Source organism: Pseudophryne corroboree, chromosome 1 (assembly GCF_028390025.1).
Source record: "Pseudophryne corroboree isolate aPseCor3 chromosome 1, aPseCor3.hap2, whole genome shotgun sequence".
In the NCBI taxonomy this organism is placed as follows: Eukaryota; Metazoa; Chordata; class Amphibia; order Anura; family Myobatrachidae; genus Pseudophryne; species Pseudophryne corroboree.
Window position 1 is genome coordinate 266028961 of NC_086444.1, and position 26285 is coordinate 266055245.

At 45.4% G+C, this 26285-nt stretch overlaps 1 protein-coding gene across 2 annotated transcripts in view; it reads left to right on the forward strand.

Annotated features, from left to right (window-relative positions):
• The window catches only part of SLC12A2 (solute carrier family 12 member 2), a 228283-nt gene that overhangs the window by 82561 nt on the left and 119437 nt on the right, over positions 1-26285 (forward strand). For both annotated transcript variants that reach the window (XM_063964250.1, XM_063964251.1), the window contains exons 4-5: positions 7553-7628; positions 9288-9383. In XM_063964250.1, coding sequence (XP_063820320.1) covers positions 7553-7628; positions 9288-9383 — 172 coding nt within the window. The remainder of the gene's footprint in view (positions 1-7552; positions 7629-9287; positions 9384-26285) is intronic.

The following is a 26285-nucleotide window of genomic DNA, read 5'->3' on the forward strand; positions in this document are numbered from 1 at the left end:
AAGGGGCGGGGGGAGAGGGTCCAGAGCCCCACTGGGTCTATTAAAACTATGATGTCAGATATGTCATCCCAGCTCACTGCTATTGTGCAGAAGACTCAGCTACTACAACAAGCTGTTGCAGATTTAGCTGCTAGGGCAGATGTACAGCCCCCCTCTCCCATGCAGGTCCACAGAAGCGTGGGTTACCTGCTCTACTCTCTGATACAGATGATGATATACAGGAGAATGGGGATGACCTGGATTCTGTCAGTGGGGATCCTGATTCTGCTCAGGTTATTGAACCCCTAATTCTAGCTATACGGGACGTGTTAAAGCTCCCTCTAGAGGACGCTGCGTCACAGCAGTCGTTTTTCTTTATACAAAACATGCCTAATGTCACTTTGCCTGACTCTACAGAGTTAGATGACCTATTCAAACAAGCCTGGAAAAATCTAGACAAAAAAATTCCAAGTGTCCAAACAGTTTTTGCGCACTTTCCCATTTGCTCCTGAAGGTAGAAAATTTTGGGAGTACCCCCTTGGGGTGGATGTGTCTAAAAAGGCGGTGCTGCCTGACCTGGGCTCCTTTACCAGCAAGGATCCTGGGGATAGGAAGATAGAAACTACCCTAAAGTCTATATACATGGCAGCCAGTATATCATAAAGACCGGTCATTGCGGGTTGCTGGATGACCCATGCCATTCATTCCTGGGCCATTCAGATTCAGGGGGACCTCTCGGGAGATATGCCCTTAGTTACTATGGTCACCCTATTGAAGCACATTCAGGACACTACGCGGGTCCTCTCTTATTCACTCAAGGAGATGGGTAACAGAAGGATATAAATACATTAGAGAGTGTACAAAGAAGGGCAACTAAAATGGTGCATGGCCTACATCACAAAACGTACCCGGAAAGGCTAAAAGATCCTAACATGTATAGTTTGGAGGAGAGATGGGAAAGGGGGGACATGATAGAAACTTTCAAATATATCAGGGGTCTTAACAAAGTTCAGGAGGGAAACATTCTTCAAAGGAAGAGAAATCTTAGAACTCGAGGACATACACTGAGACTGGAGGGGGGGGGGGGTGTTCAGGGGAAATGTAAGGAAAAATGACTTCACAGAAAGGGTAGTGGATAAGTGGAATAGTCTCCCATCAGAGGTGGTAGAGGCTAAGACTGTAGAGCAATTTAAACATGCTTGGGATAGGCATATGAATATCCTTACAAAGAATTAAGGTTCAAAAAGGGTTGAGATTGCCTAAAGGATAAAAAAAAGGGGCAGACTAGATGGGCCAAGTGGTTCTTATCTGCCGTCAAATTCTATGTTTATTAATGCTCTGACTTTTGCCATGGCAGTGTCGGCACGCAGGGCCTTGTGGTTGCGTCAGTGGATTGCGGACGCACAATCCAAATGAAGTGTGGAATCTTTTCCCTTTTCTGGGAAGTGGCTTTTTGGGGTTGAGCTGGATACCTGGATTTCCAAGGCTACGGCTGGAAAATACACGTGTCTCCCCTCTGGGGTCCCGCTGGCACAACTTTCCTATCGGGGGCCGTCTGTCCAGTCCTTTCGGTCTCACAGATTTCGATCTTAGGCCAGAGGTGCCTCCAATGTGACTAGAGTTAACAGAGGTAAGTTCAGAAAACCTGCAAGCACCAGTTCTCCGGGACTGTCCACCGGTTCTGCTTCCACTAAGGCCTCAGCATGACGGTGCCCACCCATCCCGAGGGGATCTCAAGGTGGGAGCTCGACTGCGTAATTTCAGCCACGTCTGGGAGACTTCCTGCCAGGATACCTGGGTCAGTGATCTCGTTTCTCAGGGGTACAAGCTGGAGTTCGACAGTACCCCCCAACGATTTTTCAAATCAAGCTTACCAGCTTTGGAGGATATGCAAGTTACGTTGCAAAAGGCAATCCGAAAGTTGGTCCAGTCCTGCATCATTGTTCCAGTACCACTACCGCAACGCGGCAAGGGGTTTTTCCCAAACCTGTTTGTGGTGCCGAAACCGGACGGTTCGGTCAGATCCTTTTTGAATCTCAAATCCTTGAACCCTTACTTGAAGGTGTTCAGGTTCAAGATGGAATTCCCTGCGAGCAGTGATTGCAGGCCTGGAAGAACAGGAATTTATGGTCTCCTTGGATATCAAGGACGCTTATCTCCATATTCCAATTTGGCCGCCTCATCAGGCGTACCTGCGGTTTGCCCTACTGGAAATCACTTCCAATTCCAGGCACTACCCTTCGGTCTGTCCTCAGCCCCGACGGTATTCACAAAGGTGATGGCGGAGATGATGTTCCAACTCCGGGTCCAGGGGGTCAATGTGGTCTCTTATCTGGACGATCTTCTCATAAAGGTACGATCCAAGGAGCTTTTGTTGCTCCATATTGACCACACCATCCATCTTCTGTCAGACCATGGGTGGATCCTCAACTTACAGAAGTCCCACCAGGAGCCAACTCAGAGGCTCCTGTTTCTGGGGATGTTGCTGGATACTGTGACACAGAATTTGTTTCTACCAGGGGACAAGGCGAAAACACTTCAGGTGTTGGTCCGCATGGTGCTCCGACCTACTCGAGTGTCCATCCATCTTTGCATAAGATTGTTGGGAAAGATGGTTGCCTCATACGAGGCAATCCAGTATGGGAGGTTCCATGCCAGAACATTTCAGTTGGATCTCCTGAGCAAGTGGTCCGGATCACATCTACAGATGCACAGGATGATTCGGCTGTTACCTCCGGACAGTATTTCCCTCATGTGGTGGCTACAGTCCTCCAATCTACTGGAGGGCTGGAGTTTCGGGGTTCAGGATTGGACCCTCCTCACAACGGATGCGAGCCTACGGGGATGGGGAGCTGTCACCCAAGGGGTGCAGTTCCAGGGCAGGTGGTCAGCCCACGAAGCCCTCCTTCCAATCAACATTTTGGAACTTTGTGCAATCTACAATGCTCTGCTTCAGGCCTGTCATCTGCTCAAAGATCGCGTGATCCAGGTAAAGTCTGACAAAGCCACGGCTGTGCGTATATCAATCCTCAAGGAGGGACAAAAAGCAGAGCCTGCATGCAAGAGGTGTCAAAAATACTCCTCTGGGTGGAATGAAATGCAAAAGCAATGTCAGCAATCTTCATTCCGTGTGTGGACAACTGGGAAGCGGACTTCCTGAGTTGTCACGATCTCCACCCAGAGGAGTGGGGACTCCACCATCTGGTGTTTCAGCAGCTCATCGACCGGTGGGGTTGTCCACAAATAGATATGATGGTTTCTCGTCTCAACAAGAAACTTCCCTGGTATTGCTCACGAACCAGGGACCCTCGGGCGAGGGCAGTGGATGCATTGGCGTCACCTTGGCCTTACCGGCTGGTCTACCTGTTTCCTCCGATTCCATTGCTCCCAAGCGTGCTCAAGCGAATCAGGAATCAAAGAGTCCAGGCAATTCTGATTCCCCCGGATTGTATTCGGAGGGTGTTTTATGCGGATCTTCTGGACATGTCCATCGAAGACCCTTGGCCTTTACCACTTAGAAGAGATCTTCTTCAACGCGGACCGTTCGTCTACCCGGACTTACGGTGTCTTCATTTTATGGCATGGAGGTTGAGCAGAACATCCTAGCTCACAAGGGCCTTTCCAAGAAGGTTATTGCTACCACGGTTCAGGCCAGGAAACCTGTGACGTCAAAACACTATCATATCTGGAGAAGTTATGTCTCTTGGTGCGAGGAACGCACGTATCCGCCTGCTGAGTTTCACTTGGGACGTTTCTTACGTTTCCTGCAGGCTGGTGTAGATAAGGGCTTACATCTGGGTTCCATTAAGGTCCAGATTTCAGCCTTCTCCTTTTTCTTCCAGAAGAAGTTCAGACCTTTTTGCAAGGGGTGCTCCACATCCAACCTCCTTTTTGCCGCCTACGGCACCCTGGGATCTGAATGTGGTTTTGGCTTTCCTGCAGTCCTCCTGGTTTAAACCTCTGATGACGGTAGAAGACAAGTACCTGACGTGGAAGGCGGTGATTTTACTGGCCCTAGCTTTTGCTCGCCGTGTCTCAGAATTGGGGGCCTTGTCATGTAAAAGTCCATACTTGGTCTTTTACAAGGACAGAGCAGAGCTCTGGACTAGACAGCAGTTCCTGCCCAAGGTTTTGTCTGCGTTTCACTTGAATCAGCCTATTGAGATTCCGTCCAGTTCTGGTGCTTCTGCTGGCATTGGATGCTGTGCGAGCCTTGAAAATCAATGTCAAGAGAACAGCTCGGATCAAAAAGACGGATTCTTTGTTCGTGCTCCATGATGTGCAGAAAAAGGGTTGTCCTGCTTCAAAGCAGTCCATTGCTCGTTGGATTAGGCTTACTATTCAACAGGCCTATGTGTCGGCAGTCTTACCGGTTCCTATGTCTCTGAAGGCCCACTCTACGAGATCAGTGGGTTCTTCCTGGGCTGCTACCTGGTTTGGGAATAACACCTTTGCGAAGTTCTACAAATTTGATACCCTGGCCAAAGAGGATACCCAGTTTGGGCAGGTGGTGTTGCAGCAGTCTCCGCAAGTTCTCGCCCATTCTGGAAGCTTTGTGACGTCCCCATCGTACTAGATTTCCCCAATATCCCTTATGGATGCTAGAGAAAATAGGATTTTAATACCTACCGGTAAATCCTTTTCTCGTAGTCCATAAGGGATATTGGGCGCCTGCCTCAGTGCGTTGGGTTTTCTGCAGGTTCTTGTTATGTACTGTAGTTACCTGTTCAGCTGTTGCTGCTGTTGTTACGAGCTGTTGCTGGTTGTTGTATGTTAGTGGTGTGCTGGTTTGTAAATCTCACCACTCTTTGTTATATTTCCTTCTCTCATATATGTCCTTTCTCCTTCGGGCACATTTTTACCTATAACTGCCTGTGGGAGGGGGCATAGAGGGGAGGAGCCAGCACACCCAGTTGAAGAAATGTAAAGTGCATTGGCTCCTTTGGACCCCGTCTATACCCCATTTTACTAGATTTCCCCAATATCCCTTATGGACTACGAGAAAAGGATTTACGGGTAGGTATTAAAATCCTATTTTATTTCGGCGACAGTGATTGCCCTTCCACATTTTTCCTTGCTTATTTTTTTTCTTTGGCATTGGCACAGTCATCCATTGTAACCATTTATCAATTCTTTCTATAGCGTTATAACTTTAGGTCAATTCATTTTTGTTTTGATTTTTAGGTATATAATATCTTCATAATCCAGAGGTAGAATGCACAATAATAAACAATTTATTGCATTCTCATTTTTTATTTGATTTGCCATTGCCATTGGATTTCGATTGTTTGTCAACCGAGTGAGTTTTATATTGACTTTGTAATTGTTTTGTTTTAAAGAGGATTTTTATTTATTTTTTTATCAATACTTATTGGATATAACATCCTATTTTATGAGTATTAGACAGAGAAAAACAATAGCAATCGCTAAAATATTATGCTGTTTCTGAATTCTATCCGTATGTCCTTTTTTGAAACATAAACAAACAAACTAACAGCTAAGCCAGTAGTCCCTAAGCTGGCTGCTGTGGCACCCTGGGGTGCCTCGGGACACTTGTAGGGGTGCCTTGGATTGGTGACCCAGAACCAATTCAAATTATTGATGGTCAATGTAATAGACAAAACCAGTTCTTGTGGCTGCCAATCATAAAGTATGTGGACAAGCAGAAGTGAATCTTGTCCTTCACCACAGAACTGAACATAAGTTTGACATATAAACACAGTTTGCTTCATTTAATATTTTTTCCTAAATTTCTCAATAAGAAACTGGATGCCCTGAAAAAAATAAAACAAATCTGATACTCTAAGGTGCCTTGATTCAAAAAGGTTAGGGAGCCACTGAACTAAGCAATTATTAAAATCTAAGTAATGGAGGTTTAATAGTTGATTTGACAAGTAGGTAAATTGTATATTTCTTTTAGTTATATTAGAAATGGTCCTGTTCTTTTTTTTTTTTTTTTTTTCTAGCTTCTTTTAGCTCTGTGCCAGAATGAGGAGGAGAGATAGTAGGAAATATATATATATATATATATATATATATATATATATACATACACACACATACATACACACACATACACACACACATATATATTCCTTACTGTTTTAAATACATTTAGTGCTGGCCTGGTCCGCCCCTGCACTTTTAAAGTTGCTGCTGCTGCTTTGCGGGTGGGGGTAGCAGTGGTGGTGCAGTGTCCGGAGTCTGAGTGACTGACTTCAAAGGACCATGGGAGGAGGAGCTGCAGGGCATGCGCAGCACCTCTCCTCCCGGAGCCAGAGCAGAGCCGCCGAACATCTGGTGCCCCACTGACTACCAATGGTATCTGAGCCGGCCCCTACGTAGAGGCAGATGCCCTAGGCAATTGCCTAATCTGCCTTTAGCTAGGGCCGGCTCTGCTTACAGAAAGTCTTATATATATATATATATATATATATATATATATATATATATATATATATAGATGTTTTTTTTATTTTTTCTGTCTGGGATTGTGCTGCTGTCAGTGAGGCAGGAGGCGGGGATGTGCTGCTATCAGTGAGCCGGGAATGTGCCGCTGTCAGTGAGGTAGTGCTGCATACTGACACTATACAGGGGCCCATTATATACACACTGACACTATGCATGGTTGCATTTACACACTGACACTATACAGGGGTCCACTATATAAATACTGACGCTATATAAGGGTCCATACACACACTGACCTTATGCAGGGAGTCCGTACACACACTGATACTACACAGGGGTCCTTTATATGTGATTGCGTGGGAGGGGGGGACATCTAATGTAATAAAGCAGGACTGTAACCTAGAGAGAGAGACTCTATTACTGGAATTAGCAGCATGGCTGATGCAGCACCGGTCCTCCTTATCCTCCACCCGCTTTGCCTTCATTGCTGTTATCCCGGGCTGACGGGATGTGTGTGGGGGGATTCATGGTTGTCGCTGGTGCCGGCAGGGAGGTTCATTGTCACCCTTTCCCAGTCACTCACTATCTCCCTGTCTCCCCTGCCCCCCCAGTAACCCACTAATTCCCTGTCACTCACTATCTCACGGTCATCCTTTCACCATGTCACCCACTATCTCCCCGTCACTCCTGCCTCCCCAGTCACCCACTATCTCCCTGTCACCCTCTCCCAGTCATCCACTATCTCCACAAGGGGGAGCACCAGCCAGAATATTGCCTAGGGCATCATAATAGTTAGGGCCGGCTCTGTCTGTAAGAGAAACTTATTGGGAAAGCTGTGATGTATTGACACCCGAGACTGGCAGACTGAACCTTGTTGACATCTATCTCCTGTTACTGGAATTCCAGCTGAATTGTTTGCGCTGTACATCCAACTAAATTGGGAATTTATTAAATACAGAAGCTGAGTAATCATTGTGATAATGATACACATCTGCGCTTTTTCATTTCAGCCCAATAACAAGTAGACCAATTTTACAGTATCATCCACAGAAAAGTGTGAAACATTAAGCCATATAAGAAACTTGGTTTCTGATATATTTTGTGTAACTAGGAGATAAGCTGCCTTTTGTTTAATAATTAGTTTATTCTTTTTTAAACCTAGGTACGATGCATGCTAAACATATGGGGTGTGATGCTGTTCATCAGGCTGTCGTGGATTGTCGGGCAGGCTGGAATCGGTAGGTCTTTCCATTTATCTGTAAGGGAGAGGTTCTTGTTTTATATGGAGTCATTATTTCATCAATTACAAACAAGAACATGTCACAGCATGTGCGGTTATAAACTGCTAAAGTTACCATATCAGATGTGTAGCCTTAACATGTAACCTACTTCTGACATTCCAGGCAAGCCCAAGTAATGTAAAAGTAATTTTCACGGAAGTGCCAAAGTGGTGGCTTTGATGTATTTCGTGGAGCTAGGAGAGCAGCTTAGTAATATGACAGAGGCTTGGTTTGCATAACGTCAGCTGCCTGATCACTGGGGTTCCGGTATGAAAGATAGATAGTGTCTAGTTAGACAGTCAATAGATAGACACCATATGTTAGATGGACATTAGGTCGACAGGGTCAAAAGGTCGACAGGATCAAAAGGTCGACATGGAAAAGGTCGAGAGGGTCAAAAGGTCGACATGAAAATGGTCGGCATGAAAAAGGTAGACACCATGTTTTTTGCATTTTTGTGGTTTGTGTGGATAGTTTTGTCATCTGGGATCCACAATTGTAGAAATGCATACCCTCGCGAAAGGCATACCCTTAGCCCATTTGCTGAAAGCAGAAGAGAAAAAGTTTCCTTTCATTATTGATTGACATTGATTAATGTGTACATTTTAAAATATATTAATACATTTTGAATATTTCAGCTGTCATGTATCTAATTTTCTACTAGACAGTGAAACTAATTTCTACTATTTTAGTACACATAGTTTTGTGTACATTACAAAAAAAATTAAATAATACAGTAGGACTGCTAAAGACTAAAAAGTATTAAACGTTCAGGTAAATGCTAATGACTAAAAGCTTGTGTGTTCATGGCCTTTTTTCTAATGAATATGTGTGGGTTTTTTTTCTTTTCTTTCCTCCGTCCTTCATCTTTCCTATAATGGTTCCTCAAACCTTCCTCCCTTCTTCTTGCCATTCATTTTTGGATCCCATTTTCACGTTTGTTGCCCCACTCAGATTCATACCTTTCCCCTGCCTTCTCCACTTTCTTCCTCTACACTCCGCTCTCTGCCTGAGTGGCTGTCACAGTCTTGGTGGAAGCTTTCCAGGCTTGTCACCTGTTTAAATGTTTTTATATTTGTACAAAGGTAGCTTTTTAGGGGGAAAAATGCAATTCCGAGAAATTAGCTAAGGGTATCGTATATTAATTTGAAGCATTACCTAACCATTACTTAGTGAATGGTTGGCAAGTGACATAAGGGATATAAACTGTTAGATCATTTCTAGTACATGGGCAAAACATAAGACATGCTGAATTCAGTGGGTGCCAAGAGAGGGGGGAGAGGGCTTGTCTGGAGGGCCCAGCAAGGGCCTGAATCAGCCATGGAGGAGGAGAAACACTCCTCTCCCAAGGGCACTCTCTGCCGCTATGCAGTGACTTGCACAGACTTCAGATTGAATCTTTTTCCTAACGGGTGTGGTCATATGCCATTAATTACATATGCCCACTCTTTGATAAGAGTGCACAAGATGTATCTGAAGCCCTGGCTGAATGTGTCCTACAGCTTATTTTACTAAAGATTTTATTTATGAAGTTTAACTCTTATTTTGCACTTTTTATTAAATGTTTAATTTTTATTTTCAAGTTTATGTACAAATATGTGTTTTGTCTTTCGACAGGTTTAGCTATTGTTGTCATTGCAATGGCCACTGTGGTGACTACCATCACTGGATTGTCTACGTCCGCCATTGCTACTAACGGGTTTGTTAGAGGAGGTAAATATGTTTATTAGGAACTTTTAAATATTTGTATTCTGAGATTACTGGGTGTTCCTTTCAGGTCAATGATTAGATGCTGTAATAGTCTTTCTTGTCCTTTGCCTATCATCTGATCACTTAATGCCGACAAATAATAACATTCTGTGTTAAGTAATTTCAATCTACAGAAAGTGTTATTATTATTAAATATTATGTGTGTATATTATGTGTGTGTTTGTGTGTGTGACTTACATTGTTAGATATGTCTTATTAGTTACCAGTCCATCAAAATAATGGACCAACATAGCAGTAATGTCCGCGCCGGCGGCTGTGCACGCCCGAACGGAGCAACAATTGAATTGCTTCGTCGGGCGCCATCTTGTTGCTGCTGGCGTGCAAAACACTTGGATTCCCCCCATAGAGGTGAGGAACAGCATTAGCCTTTTATTATATTGGATTCCAATCTGTTTGGACCTGTGAAAAGACTACCACTATGTTATTATCACAAACTTGCAGAATGTACCTGTAAAATGGAGCTAATGACCCCATTCAGCTTATTTATTTTATGTGTATAGTGAAGTTCATGGAAAGTAAATGATACATTTGTTTACTTCTTAGACAAGCAGTTCTCTTTCTCTTATCGGTCAGTGAAACAGTTATGGGAAGGAATGAGATGATGTGCATATATGTATTGTTAATATTGCTGTTGGTTATTATACAGTAACATCTATAGTCACAATGGGTGGGATACATATTAAATGACTTGTGTGACCTACCCAAACTACAACTACCCGTATATACTCGAGTATAAGTCGACCCGAATATAAGCCGAGGCACCTAATTTTACCACAAAAACCTGGGAAAACTTATTGACTCGAGTATAAGCCTAGAGTGGGAAATGCAGCTCTAGCCGTACACAGCCCTCATACTGCCAGATATGCCCCCACAGTGCCAGATGTGCCAGATATGCCCTCATGCTGCCAGATATGCTCCACAGTGCCAGATATGCCATCATGCTGCCAGATATGCCCCCTCAGTGCCAGATATGCCTTCATGCTGCCAGATATGCCCCCTTAGTGCCAGATAAGCCCTCATGCTGCCAGATATGCACCACAGTGCCAAATGTGCCAGATATGCCCTCATGCTGCCAGATATGCCCCCTCAGTGCCAGATAAGCCCTCATGCTGCCAGATATGCCCCACAGTGCCAGATATGCCCTCATGCTTCCAGATATGCCCCACAGTGCCAGATATGCCCTCATGCTTCCAGATATGCCCCACAGTGCCAGATAAGCCCTCATGCTGCCAGATATGCACCACAGTGCCAGATATGCCCTCATGCTTCCAGGTATGCCCCACAGTGCCAGATATGCCCTCATGCTTCCAGATATGCCCCACAGTGCCAGATATGCCCTCATGCTTCCAGATATGCCCCACAGTGCCAGATATGCCCTCATGCTGCCAGATATGCCCCACAGTGCCAGATATGCCCTCATGCTGCCAGATATGCCCCACAGTGCCAAATGTGCCAGATATGCCCTCATGCTGCCAGATATGCCCCCTCAGTGCCAGATAAGCCCTCATGCTGCCAGATATGCACCACAGTGCCAGATATGCCCTCATGCTTCCAGATATGCCCCACAGTGCCAGATATGCCCTCATGCTTCCAGATATGCCCCACAGTGCCAGATATGCCCTAATGCTTCCAGATATGCCCCACAGTGCCAGATATGCCCTCATGCTGCCAGATATGCCCCACAGTGCCAGATATGCCCTCATGCTGCCAGATATGCCCCACAGTGCCAAATGTGCCAGATATGCCCTCATGCTGCCAGATATGCCCCCTCAGTGCCAGATAAGCCCTCATGCTGCCAGATATGCACCACAGTGCCAGATATGCCCTCATGCTTCCAGATATGCCCCACAGTGCCAGATATGCCCTCATGCTTCCAGATATGCCCCACAGTGCCAGATATGCCCTCATGCTTCCAGATATGCCCCACAGTGCCAGATATGCCCTCATGCTTCCAGATATGCCCCACAGTGCCAGATATGCCCTCATGCTGCCAGATATGCCCCACAGTGCCAGATATGCCCTCATGCTGCCAGATATGCCCCACAGTGCCAAATGTGCCAGATATGCCCTCATGCTGCCAGATATGCCCCCTCAGTGCCAGATAAGCCCTCATGCTGCCAGATATGCACCACAGTGCCAGATATGCCCTCATGCTTCCAGATATGCCCCACAGTGCCAGATATGCCCTCATGCTTCCAGATATGCCCCACAGTGCCAGATATGCCCTCATGCTTCCAGATATGCCCCACAGTGCCAGATATGCCCTCATGCTGCCAGATATGCCCCACAGTGCCAGATATGCCCTCATGCTGCCAGATATGCCCCACAGTGCCAGATATGCCCTCATGCTGCCAGATATGCCCCACAGTGCCAAATGTGCCAGATATGCCCTCATGCTGCCAGATATGCCCCCTCAGTGCCAGATAAGCCCTCATGCTGCCAGATATGCCCCACAGTGCCAGATATGCCCTCATGCTTCCAGATATGCCCCACAGTGCCAGATATGCCCTCATGCTTCCAGATATGCCCCACAGTGCCAGATATGCCCTCATGCTTCCAGATATGCCCCACAGTGCCAGATATGCACTCATGCTGCCAGATATGCCCCACAGTGCCAGATATGCCCTCATGCTGCCAGATATGCCCCACAGTGCCAGATATGCCCTCATGCTGCCAGATATGCCCCACAGTGCCAGATATGCCCTCATGCTGCCAGATATGCCCCACAGTGCCAAATGTGCCAGATATGCCCTCATGCTGCCAGATATGCCCCACAGTGCCAGATATGCCCTCATGCTGCCAGATATGCCCCACAGTGCCAGTTACCGTACTTACCCTCCGTCGCTCCCGCGCTGTCTTCTGAAGGAGGGACATGGAGGGCACAGCTCGCGGCTCTCCTGTGTTCCTCCTGCGTCTCCGGCGGCAGCGGCGTGTGTGTGTTAAAGGAAGTGCCGGTTCGTGCACTTCCTTTAACACACACACGCCGCTGACGCAGGAGGGACACAGGAGAGCCGCGCGCTGTGCCCTCCGTGTCCCTCCTAAATACTGACTCGAGTATAAGCCGAAGGGGCTTTTTCAGCACAATAAAAAGTGCTGAAAAAGTCGGCTTATACTCGAGTATATACGGTACATCTGATATGGAAAAACACTTGTTTTGTTTGACAGAAAGTACTCTATGACCCATACAGTCTTGTAGAACACTATACTGGGCAACACATGTTGCATTTTTACATTTGCTGACATCACATATGTAGGTATTAATAAATCTAAAATTAGAAAAGGTTCTAGTCTGGTGTAAGAATCTCTGGCATATCACTATGGCCCTCATTCCGAGTTGTTCGCTCGCAAGCTGCTTTTAGCAGCTTTGCACACGCTAAGCCGCCGCCTACTGGGAGTGAATCTTAGCATAGTAAAATTGCGAACGAAAGATTAGCAGAATTGCGAATAGACACTTCTTAGCAGTTTCTGAGTAGCTCCACACTTACTCGGCAACTGCGATCAGTTCAGTCAGTTTCGTTCCTGGTTTGACGTCACAAACACTCCCAGCGTTCGCCCAGACACTCCCCCGTTTCTTCAGACACTCCCGCGTTTTTCCCAGAAACGGCAGCGTTTTTTCACACACACCCATAAAACGGCCTGTTTCCGCCCAGAAACACCCACTTCCTGTCAATCACATTACGATCACCAGAACAAAGAAAAAACCTCGTAATGCCGTGAGTAAAATTCCTAACTGCATAGCAAATTTACTTGGCGCAGTGCGAACATTGCGCATGCGCAATTAGCGGAAAATCGCTGCGATGTGAAGAAAATTACCGAGCGAACAACTCGGAATGACCACCTATATGTTTTACAAATTAAAGTGTTCCTTTCCTTTCGTAAATCGTATTACAGATATTTATAATATTTTATAGTGGATGTTTTTGTCATCCTCTTGTTTATGGCTGTAAACTTCTGCAGCACATGGCGGATCTAGGGATATACTGTAATAACCACGTAATGCATCTAAATCCGTTATGATGCGCACTAGTACAGAATAACTGTGCCTCTCCTAAATGATCAATAATGGGATATATGAAAACCTCAAAGGCACATCTGGAAATGACTGTATGAAAGTGGAAGATTGTATTTCTGCCCGCAGTTTTGAATATATCCCCTTCTGACACAATGTCCTTTTTAATGCTATCAGATATTTTGCAGCATGTCCTGCTGGAGCCAGACGGGGCTCATACATTATATATTTGTAGCTTATACAGCTGTCCCCTGCAGCATTTAAAACTTCCTGCTTTTTCAAAAGCACTTAGCCTTTAAAAAGCAGTATAGCATTCGTATTACATCCCTTCTACTTCTGATGTTATGGCTAAAATGTGCATAAATCTACAAGAAATGCATTTAATCTCGATTTACTTTTCCCCATTCAATAATTTTGTATTGATTTTTTTTTTTTTTACATTAAAAATTGTAGCTTGTCTGTTTAGCAGTACCAGTGAAGTACGAACAATTGTGTAGGTAAATGATAGAAAATAGCCATTGAAGTACAACAATAATTCCCTTTATGAAAGAGATACAAGTTTGAGAAGAGTGGGGGTGGAGGGTTATTCCACAAAGAAACATTTTATATTCTGCAGGCTTGTTTGCTAACCAGCATTATGAAAATCTCCCTCCTTATTAGGGAAAACCCTGAATTTGGAGGCACCCATTAGACAAATACTTATTTTTTTTGTAGTTCTCCTAAGTAAAATGCAAGTATTATGCTGCTTAGGAAAAAAAAATATCTAGCCAATCAAAATGCTAGTTATACCTTAGCTGATGCTGCGTGTATCTTTCTATTTTAAGTCTTTGCTTATAGCAAGAGAGTGACTGATAAGTATGGACATGTGGATGGTGGTAGAAGTGGGATTGCAATATGTAAATTACGTAAATGCCTACTCAGTGTGTGTGTGGGTGGGGGGGAGGGGGAAGCCTCTGATTGTGAGAAAGTGTACTTTATATACTGACAAACACATGCATATAGTTTCTGCACGTTTACTGTGTTGTTGTAGCTGCAGGTGTGAGCAGTATGCATTCCCAATGACCGTTCACGGATAGGATTATTGAAGACCTGGTGCTTTTAGATCAAGTACTGCTGTAGCTGGGCCTAGAAGTTAAGTGGAGCAGACTGGAACCTTTTTCAGTAAATAAGAAAGGGTGGCCTGGGAAACTGCATAATAGTTGACAATTGCTGAGGATAGTACATGACATGGGCAGGTCATAAGGGGTAGTGTGATGGGAGGGAGCATGATGTGTAAGCCAGTGTGTAGTGGTTTAGTGGCATTCTAAATTGTGTGTAGCCTTTCCATATAGCCTGTAGAGAGAACTTCATATGGGCAGATCTTTCTCCTCTGCAGATCACTTGGGGGTATTACTAAGTTGTCGGCATGTTGCACATAGCAACTAATCTAATGCTAGCTATTTTTTTCTAGTATGTACCAGATAAATGATACCCAGAATCTGCTTTGGGTCCTATGAGCAAATCCTCTACTTTTGTAAACCCACACTTTCTAAAATTTGACCTTTGGTGTTTGTTTTGTAGGAGGTTCAGCCAAATCTGGTTTTTCAGGTTCAATTCCCATAGCCATCTACTTGACGCATTAACCATTGTGACGAACACACGATGTATTGTATGTTCACTGTTGGAGAAAATGTATGAATATAAAACCTGTTTCTGTTTCATCATCTTCTCGGCAATTGAGACATTATCCATTTTGCTGGTTGTGGCCACCGAGGACTTGACTTGATAACTACTATTTCCAGCAATGAGCTTGTGCTGGGTGTTTATTTTCTATAAATAATGAATAATGTATCACTTGTAAAATTATCTGCACATAATCATGAAGAGGAGCTTGGCTGACTTTTTTTTATAAAAAAAAATTGTATTTATTGTTAACTTTTGCTCATTGTATTAAAGTGCAAACGGCATATCAGTGGAAGCTGGCTGTGCTGCCTTTTCATAGCAACATATATTGCCGTCTTAATATGTGCCATTAACATAATAGTTGGTGACTTTTACTGACAGTAATTCTACAGAAGAGTTTTGTACTGACACTGTGATTCATCAACTATAAGTGCCAGTGTATTTCTTCTGAATTTCATCTATAATTAATAATATAAAATTAGTATAATGTTTTGGTTTATAAATAGTCCACAGTAAAAGCATTGTCACTGAAACAATGGTTGCCAGAGATATCCCTTTAACATTTCATAGCTTACAGGCAGTATATGTGAAGACCAAAATTATTAACCCCACAATGATGTAGCATTCTAAATAGAGTACATTACCAGGATAAATGTAATCTTTTATTGCTTTAATATAATGGCGCCTTTCCCGTAGAAATTTTGTTTACTTATATGGCTCCATAGATAATTTCCCTCAATGAAAGGATGCATGCATGGGGTTGGGTATGAAATCCCAGCAGCAGAATCCTGGCGCTCACAATGCCTTGGTTGCATTGTACCCCAAAACGATTTCTCTAGTTCATATGACCTCTTCATGGCAAATGTACTTCTCCATCTCTTTAATTGAGTAAGTACCCAAGTCTATGCTTAATTGCATTTCTTTTCTTTTAGCATTGCTGCTCATTTACAGTAACATCTGAGTTTCTATGACTTGGCTCCGTTCACTGAATGGGGTGATTTGGAACATTCTGATTGGCTAACCTATCAGAGACCAGAACATGCCACCTATTTAGCCCTCAATCTTTTTTTTTTTTATAAATAAGATTTGGACATTTCCACCCATAAGAACACATTGAACAGAAAACACAGGAGACATGAAAAATGTGTAACAGTACAAGGAATAAAATAGTGCATTATATAATAATAAAAATAACAATAATAATAGCACAAAAACAGAGAGAAAAATAGTAAACGTGACAATAACACGGCATTTTGAATACATTGCAAAAAAATTGAGTGGTAATGTTGTAGTCAGGAACTCAATATCTGGCATAACAGGTACTATTCTAGAAAGAGAAAAGAAGACTCTATCTTGGGGGCACTCTTTGAAATATAAATAGGGCCAGATATACCCTTAGGTATCATTAAAATATAACATTTAATTGTATCTTTAAAATTAATAGGAATTTGAAAAGGAAAAATATATAAACACACACACAGGTTTATTCATATACACCTTGGGATCACTTGTCTATCACAAGGAGTTCAAAGAACACTGATTGCTCACTATGGAGCTTATTGGTTCAGAGAACACTGATTGCTCACCGAGGAGCTTGTTTTAATTATTTTTATTCAGATTTTTTTATAACCAATTATGATCTCTCACTGTTTAAACAACCATATCATGAATAGGTATTGATTTACCGAACGTCAGCTCCTATATTCTCAAACACATGTATAATTATAAAAATTCTAAATTTGCCCAAATGGTATATACACAGTGTTGAGAGATGCAGAATGCCCATCATATTTATATGGTATCTTATGCGCTCATTAGTAGCCCGACATAAATAGTTGGTATAGAGAGAAAAAGGAAAGAGTAAAAAAGATGATCAGTATGCCATGGTACATTGCTTCTACTGTCTCACCGTCATGAGCTCAAGGTTTTTGTTAGCTCAGCGGCCGGTGGATGAGAGGGCAGCGACCTTGAAATTTCTGACCAGAAAGAGGATAAGTGGCCGTACTGCTTTCCCTGTTAGAGCGGATGGAATGTCTCGATATCCTAGGACATTGCAGGACACTGCACCGCAATCCAGGGATGAGTGTTAACCGAAATTGAGTACAATTCCTGCCTGTTTAATTTTCAGGTAATTGCAGGGAGATGATAGGGAGTGGTTCAATGTTAAACCAGTGCCGTGCACATTCTCACATAGAAATGCATTTATCAAAAAAGCCGTTCTCCACACAGGCTATTAGCAAAGTACTTTCCCAAATTTATTTTCAGGTATACTTTATCGGTATACTAATATTGTTAGGCTCACTTAACATAATTCATTATTTTCTCTAACATTTGACCATAGGTCACTGAACAATATGTGTTGGGCTAAAAGTAGCAGCAAACCCAGCTAGAATGAAAAGTTTTTATGACCGCAAACCCAGTCCAGCCGCTGAGATCTCTTTTCGTCATGTACTCTGGTCACTAGGACCGGTGCAGCGGACGGCAAATATGAAAACAGCAGCGCTTCGGGTATTACTGGCCGGAAAAAAGATTAGTAGCTGTGCTGCTTTCCACGTTAGAGCGGTTGCAGCGCCTTGATATCATAGGACAGAGCAAGGACGCTGCACCACAATCCGTGGATGAGAGCTAGCTGAAAATAGGAAGATTAGTGCCAGATAGTGCAGTGAAGTGAGCAAGCCTACGGGTGAAAACGCGTTTTGGCACGGCTGGAATCAGCATGGCAATGTCGCCTTGTGAAAGTTAGAATCACTGGTCCTACAACCAACATACGCTGCTCCGTCCAGAAGTCCTGCTGCCTTTAGAACGGTAATCTTCCTATTTTCAGCTAGCTCTCATCCACGGATTGTGGTGCAGCGTCCTTGCTCTGTCCTATGATATCAAGGCGCTGCAACCGCTCTAACGTGGAAAGCAGCACAGCTACTAATCTTTTTTCCGGCCAGTAATACCCGAAGCGCTGCTGTTTTCATATTTGCCGTCCGCTGCACCGGTCCTAGTGACCAGAGTACATGACGAAAAGAGATCTCAGCGGCTGGACTGGGTTTGCGGTCATAAAAACTTTTCATTCTAGCTGGGTTTGCTGCTACTTTTAGCCCAACACATATTGTTCAGTGACCTATGGTCAAATGTTAGAGAAAATAATGAATTATGTTAAGTGAGCCTAACAATATTAGTATACCGATAAAGTATACCTGAAAATAAATTTGGGAAAGTACTTTGCTAATAGCCTGTGTGGAGAACGGCTTTTTTGATAAATGCATTTCTATGTGAGAATGTGCACGGCACTGGTTTAACATTGAACCACTCCCTATCATCTCCCTGCAATTACCTGAAAATTAAACAGGCAGGAATTGTACTCAATTTCGGTTAACACTCATCCCTGGATTGCGGTGCAGTGTCCTGCAATGTCCTAGGATATCGAGACATTCCATCCGCTCTAACAGGGAAAGCAGTACGGCCACTTATCCTCTTTCTGGTCAGAAATTTCAAGGTCGCTGCCCTCTCATCCACCGGCCGCTGAGCTAACAAAAACCTTGAGCTCATGACGGTGAGACAGTAGAAGCAATGTACCATGGCATACTGATCATCTTTTTTACTCTTTCCTTTTTCTCTCTATACCAACTATTTATGTCGGGCTACTAATGAGCGCATAAGATACCATATAAATATGATGGGCATTCTGCATCTCTCAACACTGTGTATATACCATTTGGGCAAATTTAGAATTTTTATAATTATACATGTGTTTGAGAATATAGGAGCTGACGTTCGGTAAATCAATACCTATTCATGATATGGTTGTTTAAACAGTGAGAGATCATAATTGGTTATAAAAAAATCTGAATAAAAATAATTAAAACAAGCTCCTCGGTGAGCAATCAGTGTTCTCTGAACCAATAAGCTCCATAGTGAGCAATCAGTGTTCTTTGAACTCCTTGTGATAGACAAGTGATCCCAAGGTGTATATGAATAAACCTGTGTGTGTGTTTATATATTTTTCCTTTTCAAATTCCTATTAATTTTAAAGATACAATTAAATGTTATATTTTAATGATACCTAAGGGTATATCTGGCCCTATTTATATTTCAAAGAGTGCCCCCAAGATAGAGTCTTCTTTTCTCTTTCTAGAATATTTGGTTTTCTGACTCTGGGGAGCAACACCAACCCTGTATTATGGTGAATCTACCCGAGTAATCATAGGTATTTGGTTTTCTTTAAAGAATTAACCCCCCTCGTGTGTTCATTTGTGTGTAACTGTGTCATCCAGGCACAAACAAGGGGGTATCTTGTTGCGGATCATCACAAATGTTTCTTCATAACAGGTACTATAGCAGAGGGAACAGTAAGTAAAGAAGAGACAGGGCTAACTACATCACAAATAAACAAAGGCAGCTATTTCAATCATAGAGCCACATACACAACCCCCCCCCCCCCCCCTACGATATGATAGTAGTGGGAGGGGAACCAGAAGACGCCATTCAGGCACACACAACACAAACCCAAGAGATTAGTAGATTTCATCATGACGAGTATAAAATCATATCTGTAAAGAGGATTATTATAAAGCCCAGATTTATCAAGCCTTGGAGAGTGATAAATTGCATGGTGATAAAGTACCAATTAGCTCCTAACTGTCATTTCTCTTACGTCCTAGAGGATGCTGGGGACTCCAAAAGGACCATGGGGTATAGACGGGATCCGCAGGAGCTTGGGCACACTAAAAAGACTTTGACTGGGTGTGAACTGGCTCCTCCCTCTGTGCCCCTCCTCCAGACCTCAGTTAGACTTTGTGCCCAGGAGTGACTGGACACACACTAGGGGAGCTCTACTGAGTTTCTCTAGAAAAGACTTTTGTTAGGTTTTTTATTTTCAGGGAGACCTGCTGGCTACAGGCTCCCTGCATCGAGGGACTGAGGGGAGAGAAGTCAGACCTACTTCTTCTTAGTTAAGGGCTCTGCTTCTTAGGCTACTGGATACCATTAGCTCCAGAGGGTTCGATCACTTGGTTTGCCTAGCTGCTTGTTCCCGGAGCCGCGCCGTCACCCCCCTCACCGAAGCCAGAAGAAAGAAGCCGGGTGAGTATGAGAAGATCCGAAGACATCAGACGGCAGAAGACTTCAGTAACGAGGTACAGCGCAGCGGTAGCGATGCGCTCCATGCTCTCGCACACTTCACCAACGGCACTCACAGGGTGCAGGGCGCTGGGGGGGGAGCGCTCTGGGCAGCACGTTACTGGGGTCATTTTGAGCTGGCATACAGGCATATTCGGTGTACGGACACTGTATTTCATACCCCCGCCAGCATAAAATATTTGAATTTTAGCGGGACTGAAGCGTGCCTGGAAGGGGCGGGGCTTAGCCGCACAGCTCACCAAAGCCATTTTGACTCATGCAGAGACGCTGGCCCGGGACCTCCATGCTCCTTACAAGTAAAGGGGAGCAAAACGGAGGGGGGATAAATTGGTGCTTTTTTATCATTAAGGACAGCATACTCCCTCTGTGTTTCTCTCTCCGGACTTCCCTGTGGGTCTGTCCCCTAGTTTTAGGCAGAGTGCGTTTGGGTGTGTCGGCATGTCTGAGACTGAGTGTTCCTCCCCGGAGGAAGGTACTGGGGGCGCAGAAAAGCAGTTGGATATTACTCTGTCGGCACAGCCGACACATGATTTGGTTACTATGTTAAGTACACTCAATGCAAATGTGGCCTTTTTGTCTAAGAGGCTGGATAAATCTGAGTCTCAGACACAAGTATGGAGGAAATCCATGGAGGATGCTTTGGCTCAGGTGCAGACCCTTTCAGGGTCACAAAAACGTTAGTTTACCCAGATGGTAGATACGGATACCGACACGGACTCTGATTCAGATGTCGATTTTAATGAGGCTACTTTACACCCAATGGTAGTTAAGAGTATTCAGTACATGATTGTGGCTATTAAAGATGTTTTACGTGTGCAGGAAACAAGGATTTGCTTATTTAAAGGGAAAAAACCTGAGGTGAAGTTTCCCCCCTCTCATGAAATGAATACTCTTTGTGAAAAGGCTTGGGAGTCACCGGACAAGAGATGGCAGATTCCCAAGAGAATTTTCATGGCGTATCCTTTCCCCTCTGATGACAGGGAAAAATGGGAGTCGTCTCCAAATGTCGACAAGGCTGTATCCCGATTGTCCACGAAGGTGGCTTTTCCGTCCCCTGACACGGCTGCTCTTAAAGATCCAGCGGATCGCAAGCTGGAGACGACATTGAAGTCCATTTTCATTAATACTGGTGCATTGCTCAGGCCTGCGGTAGCATCGGTATGGGTGAGTAGTATTATTACAAAGTGGGCTGAAAATTTGGATTCTGATATGGATACCCTTGATAGGGATAACATTCATTTGACTCTTGGTTATATCAAGGACGCGGCAGATTACCTGAAAGATGCGGCGAGGGATGTGGGCCTCTTGGGATCAAGAGCCAATGCAATGGCGGTCTCGGCTAGGAAGGCGCTGTGGACTCATCAATGGAATGCTGATGCCGACTCCAAGAAGAATATGGAAGCTCTCCCTTTTAAAGGTAGTGTCTTGTTTGGTGACGGCCTTGCTGACCTGGTGTCTACCGCTACTGCGGGTAAGTCATCTTTCCTTCCTTATGTCCCCACACAACAGAAAAAGGCACCCCATCCTCAGATGCAGTCCTTTCGGCCTAATAGATACAAAAAAGGAAAGGGCTCGTCTTTCCTCGCTTCAAAAGGTAGAGGAAGGGGAAAGAAGTCGCCCGCCGTGTCGGGCTCCCAGGACCAGAAGTCCTCCCCCACCTCTACCAAATTCACCGCATGACGCTGGGGCTCCCCTGCGGGAGTCCGTACCAGTGGGGGGCCGTCTCCGTTTCTTCAGTCAGGTCTGGTTTCAATCGGACCAGGATCCTTGGGTCTTAGACATAGTGTCCCAGGGGTACAAACTGGGGTTTCAGGAGATGCCCCCCCACTGCTTTTTCAAGTCGGCCTTGCCAGCTTCTCTTCCGGAAAGAGAAGTGGTAACTGCTGCAATACAAAAGCTGTGTCCACAGAGGGTTGTTGTGCTGGTTTCCCCGTCCCAACGGGGGGAAGGCTTCTATTCGAGCCTCTTTGTCGTACCGAAGCCGGACGGCTCGATCAGACTGATTCTGAACCTGAAATCTCTCAATCCATACTTGAAAATTTTCAAGTTCAAGATGGAGTCTCTTCGAGCGGTGATCTCCAGCCTCGAAGGGGGGGATTTTATGGCGTCAGTTGACATAAAGGATGCTTACTTACACGTCCCGATATACCCTCCTTATCAGGCCTTCCTGAGGTTCGCGGTGCAGGATTGTCATTACCAATTTCAGGCGTTGCCGTTTGGGCTTTCCACGGCCCCGAGGGTTTTCACCAAGGTAATGGCGGAAATGATGGTCCTCCTTCGCAAGCAAGGGGTCACAATTATCCCGTACTTGGAAGATCTCCTGATAAAGGCGAGGTCCAAGGAACAGTTGTTAAGAAATGTGGATCTCTCCCTATCGGTTCTTCGTCATCACGGTTGGATTCTAAATTTGCCAAAGTCTCCGTTGATCCCGGCCACTCGGCTGCCCTTCCTGGGCATGATCCTAGACACGGAGATATAGAGAGTGTTTCTGCCGGAGGACAAAGCTCTGGAAATCCAGACCATGGTCAGGGAGCTTCTGAGGCCGACAAGTGTGTCGATTCATCAATGCACTCGAGTACTAGGGAAGATGGTTGCGGCTTACGAATCCATTTCGTTTGGCAGGTTTCATGCCGGGTGTTTCAGTGGGATCTGCTGAAAAAATGGTCCGGGTCTCACCTGCACATGCACTGGAAAATATGTCTATCTTCCATGGCCAGGATTTCTCTCCTGTGGTGGCTGCAAGGCTCTCACCTTCTAGAGGGATGCCGATTCGGAATCCAGGACTGGGTCCTGCTGACAACAGATGCAAGTCTCCGAGGCTGGGGAGCAGTCACGCAAGGAAGAAATTTCCAGGGAAAATGGTCAAGCCAGGAATCTTGTCTCCACATAAATGTTCTCGAGTTGAGAGCCATTTACAATGGCCTGCTGCAAGCAAAGAACCTTCTTCAGGGTCTCCCTGTCCTGATCCAGTCGGACAACATAACAGCGGTGGCGTACGTAAACCGCCAAGGCGGAACAAGGAGCAGGGCGGCTATGGCAGAGGCCACAAGAATCCTTCGCTGGGCGGAACAGCACGTGAGTGCTCTGTCAGCAGTCTTCCTCCCGGGCGTGGACAACTGGGAAGCAGACTTCCTCAGCAGACACGATCTCCATCCGGGAGAGTGGGCTCTTCATCAAGAGGTATTTGCAGAAGTAACAAGGCGTTGAGGAATTCCTCTGATAGACATGAAGGCGTCTCGCCTCAACAAGAAGCTTCCAAGGTATTGTTCCAGGTCAAGGGACCCCCAGGCCAGTGCAGTGGACGCCCTGGTGACTCCGTGAGTGTTTCAGTCGGTGTATGTGTTCCCTCCGCTTCCTCTCATTCCAAAGGTGCTGAGGATCGTACGACGAACAGGGGTTCAGGCGATACTCGTCGTTCCAGATTGGCCACGGAGGGCCTGGCATCCGGATCTTCAGGAATTACTAGTGGAAGATCCCTGGCCGCTTCCTCTAAGAGAGGACCTGTTACTGCAGGGGCCTTGCGTGTTTCCGGACTTACCGCGGCTGCGTTTAACGGCGTGGAAGTTGAGTGCCAAATCTTAGCTCGGAAAGGTATTCCCGGGGAGGTCATCCCCACTCTCCTTAAAGCTAGGAAGGAGGTTACGGTGAAACATTATCACTGTATTTGGATAAAGTATGTTTTGTGGTGTGAAACCAAAGCAGCTCCTGCGGAGGAGTTTCACTTGGGTCGGTTTCTCCATTTTTTGCAGGCAGGCGTCGATGCAGGCCTGAAATTGGGTTCCATCAAAGTGCAGATTTAGGCTTTATCTATTTTCTTTCAGAAAGAATTGGCCGTCCTTCCAGAGGTTCAGACTTTCGTGAAGGGAGTGCTGCATATCCATCCTCCATTTGTGCCGCCGGTGGCGCTGTGGGATCTTGAAGTGGTCTTGCAGTTTCTTATGTCTCACTGGTTTGAACCTTTGCGTAAGGTTGAGTTAAAGTTTCTCACTTGGAAAGTGGTCATGCTTTTGGCTCTGGCGTCTGCCAGGCGAGTGTCAGAGTTGGCGGCCTTGTCTCACAAGAGCCCTTATTTGATCTTCCATTCGGATAGAGCGGAATTGAGGACTCGTCAACAATTTCTGCCGAAGGTGGTTTCTTCGTTTCACATTAACCAACCTATCGTGGTGCCTGTGGCTTCGGATGCTGTGGTGGTTCCAAGGTCTCTTGATGTTGTAAGAGCTTTGAAAATTTACGTCGCCAGAACGGCCATTACCAGGAAAACAGAGGCTTTGTTTGTCCTGTATGCTTCCAACAAGATTGGAAATCCTGCTTCTAAGCAAACTATTGCACGCTGGATTTGTAATACGATTCAGCAAGCTCATTCTTCGGCTGGGCTACCGTTGCCGAAGTCAGTAAAGGCCCATTCTACCAGGAAGGTGGGCTCATCTTGGGCGGCTGCCCGAGGGTTCTCGGCACTTCAGCTTTGCCGAACAGCTACGTGGTCGGGTTCAAACACCTTTGCTAAGTTTTACAAGTTTGATACCCTGGCTGATGAGGACCTCATGTTTGCTCAGTCGGTGCTGCAGAGTCGTCCGCACTCTCCCGCCCGTCCTGGAGCTTTGGTATAGACCCCATGGTCCTTTTGGAGTCCCCAGCATCCTCTAGGACGTAAGAGAAAATAGGATTTTAGTACCTACCGGTAAATCCTTTTCTCTAACGTCCTAGTGGATGCTGGGAACTCCGAAAGGACCATGGGGAATAGCGGCTCCGCAGGAGACTGGGCACAAAGTAAAAGCTTTAGGACTAGCTGGTGTGCACTGGCTCCTCCCCCTATGACCCTCCTCCAAGCCTCAGTTAAGATTTTGTGCCCGAACGAGAAGGGTGCAATCTAGGTGGCTCTCCTGAGCTGCTTAGAGTAAAAGTTTAAATAGTTTTTTTTATTTTCAGTGAGACCTGCTGGCAACAGGCTCACTGCATCGAGGGACTAAGGGGAGAAGAAGCGAACTCACCTGCGTGCAGAGTGGATTGGGCTTCTTAGGCTACTGGACATTAGCTCCAGAGGGACGATCACAGGCCCAGCCATGGATGGGTCCCGGAGCCGCGCCGCCGGCCCCCTTACAGAGCCAGAAGAGTGAAGAGGTCCGGAAAATCGGCGGCAGAAGACGTCCTGTCTTCAATAAGGTAGCGCACAGCACCGCAGCTGTGCGCCATTGCTCTCAGCACACTTCACACTCCGGTCACTGAGGGTGCAGGGCGCTGGGGGGGGGGGCGCCCTGGGACGCAATGAAAATACCTTAAATGGCTAAAAATACATCACATATAGCTCCTGGGCTATATGGATGTATTTAACCCCTGCCAGTTTTCCACAAAAAAGCGGGAGAAAGGCCACCGAAAAAGGGGCGGAGCCTATCTCCTCAGTACACAAGCGCCATTTTTTCCTCACAGCTCTGTTGGAGGAAGGCTCCCTGACTCTCCCCTGCAGTCCTGCACTACAGAAACAGGGTAAAACAAGAGAGGGGGGGCACTAAATTGGCATATTAATATATACAGCAGCTATATTAGGGAAAAACACTTATATAAGGTTATCCCTGTATATATATATAGCGCTCTGGTGTGTGCTGGCAAACTCTCCCTCTGTCTCCCCAAAGGGCTAGTGGGGTCCTGTCCTCTATCAGAGCATTCCCTGTGTGTGTGCTGTGTGTCGGTATGCTGTGTCGACATGTATGAGGAGGAAAATGGTGTGGAGGCGGAGCAATTGCTTGTGTTAGTGATGTCACCCCCTAGGGAGTCGACACCTGACTGGATGGTCTTATGGAAAGAATTACGTGATAGTGTCGGCACTTTACAAAAGATTGTTGACGACATGAGACAGCCGGCAAATCAGTTAATACCTGTACAGGCGTCTCAAACACCGTCAGGGGCTATAAAACGCCCGTTACCTCAGGTCGATACAGACACTGACACGGACACTGACTCCAGTGTCGACGGTGAGGAAACAAACGTATTTTCCAGTAGGGCCACACGTTACATGATCACGGCAATGAAGGAGGTTTTGAACATTTCTG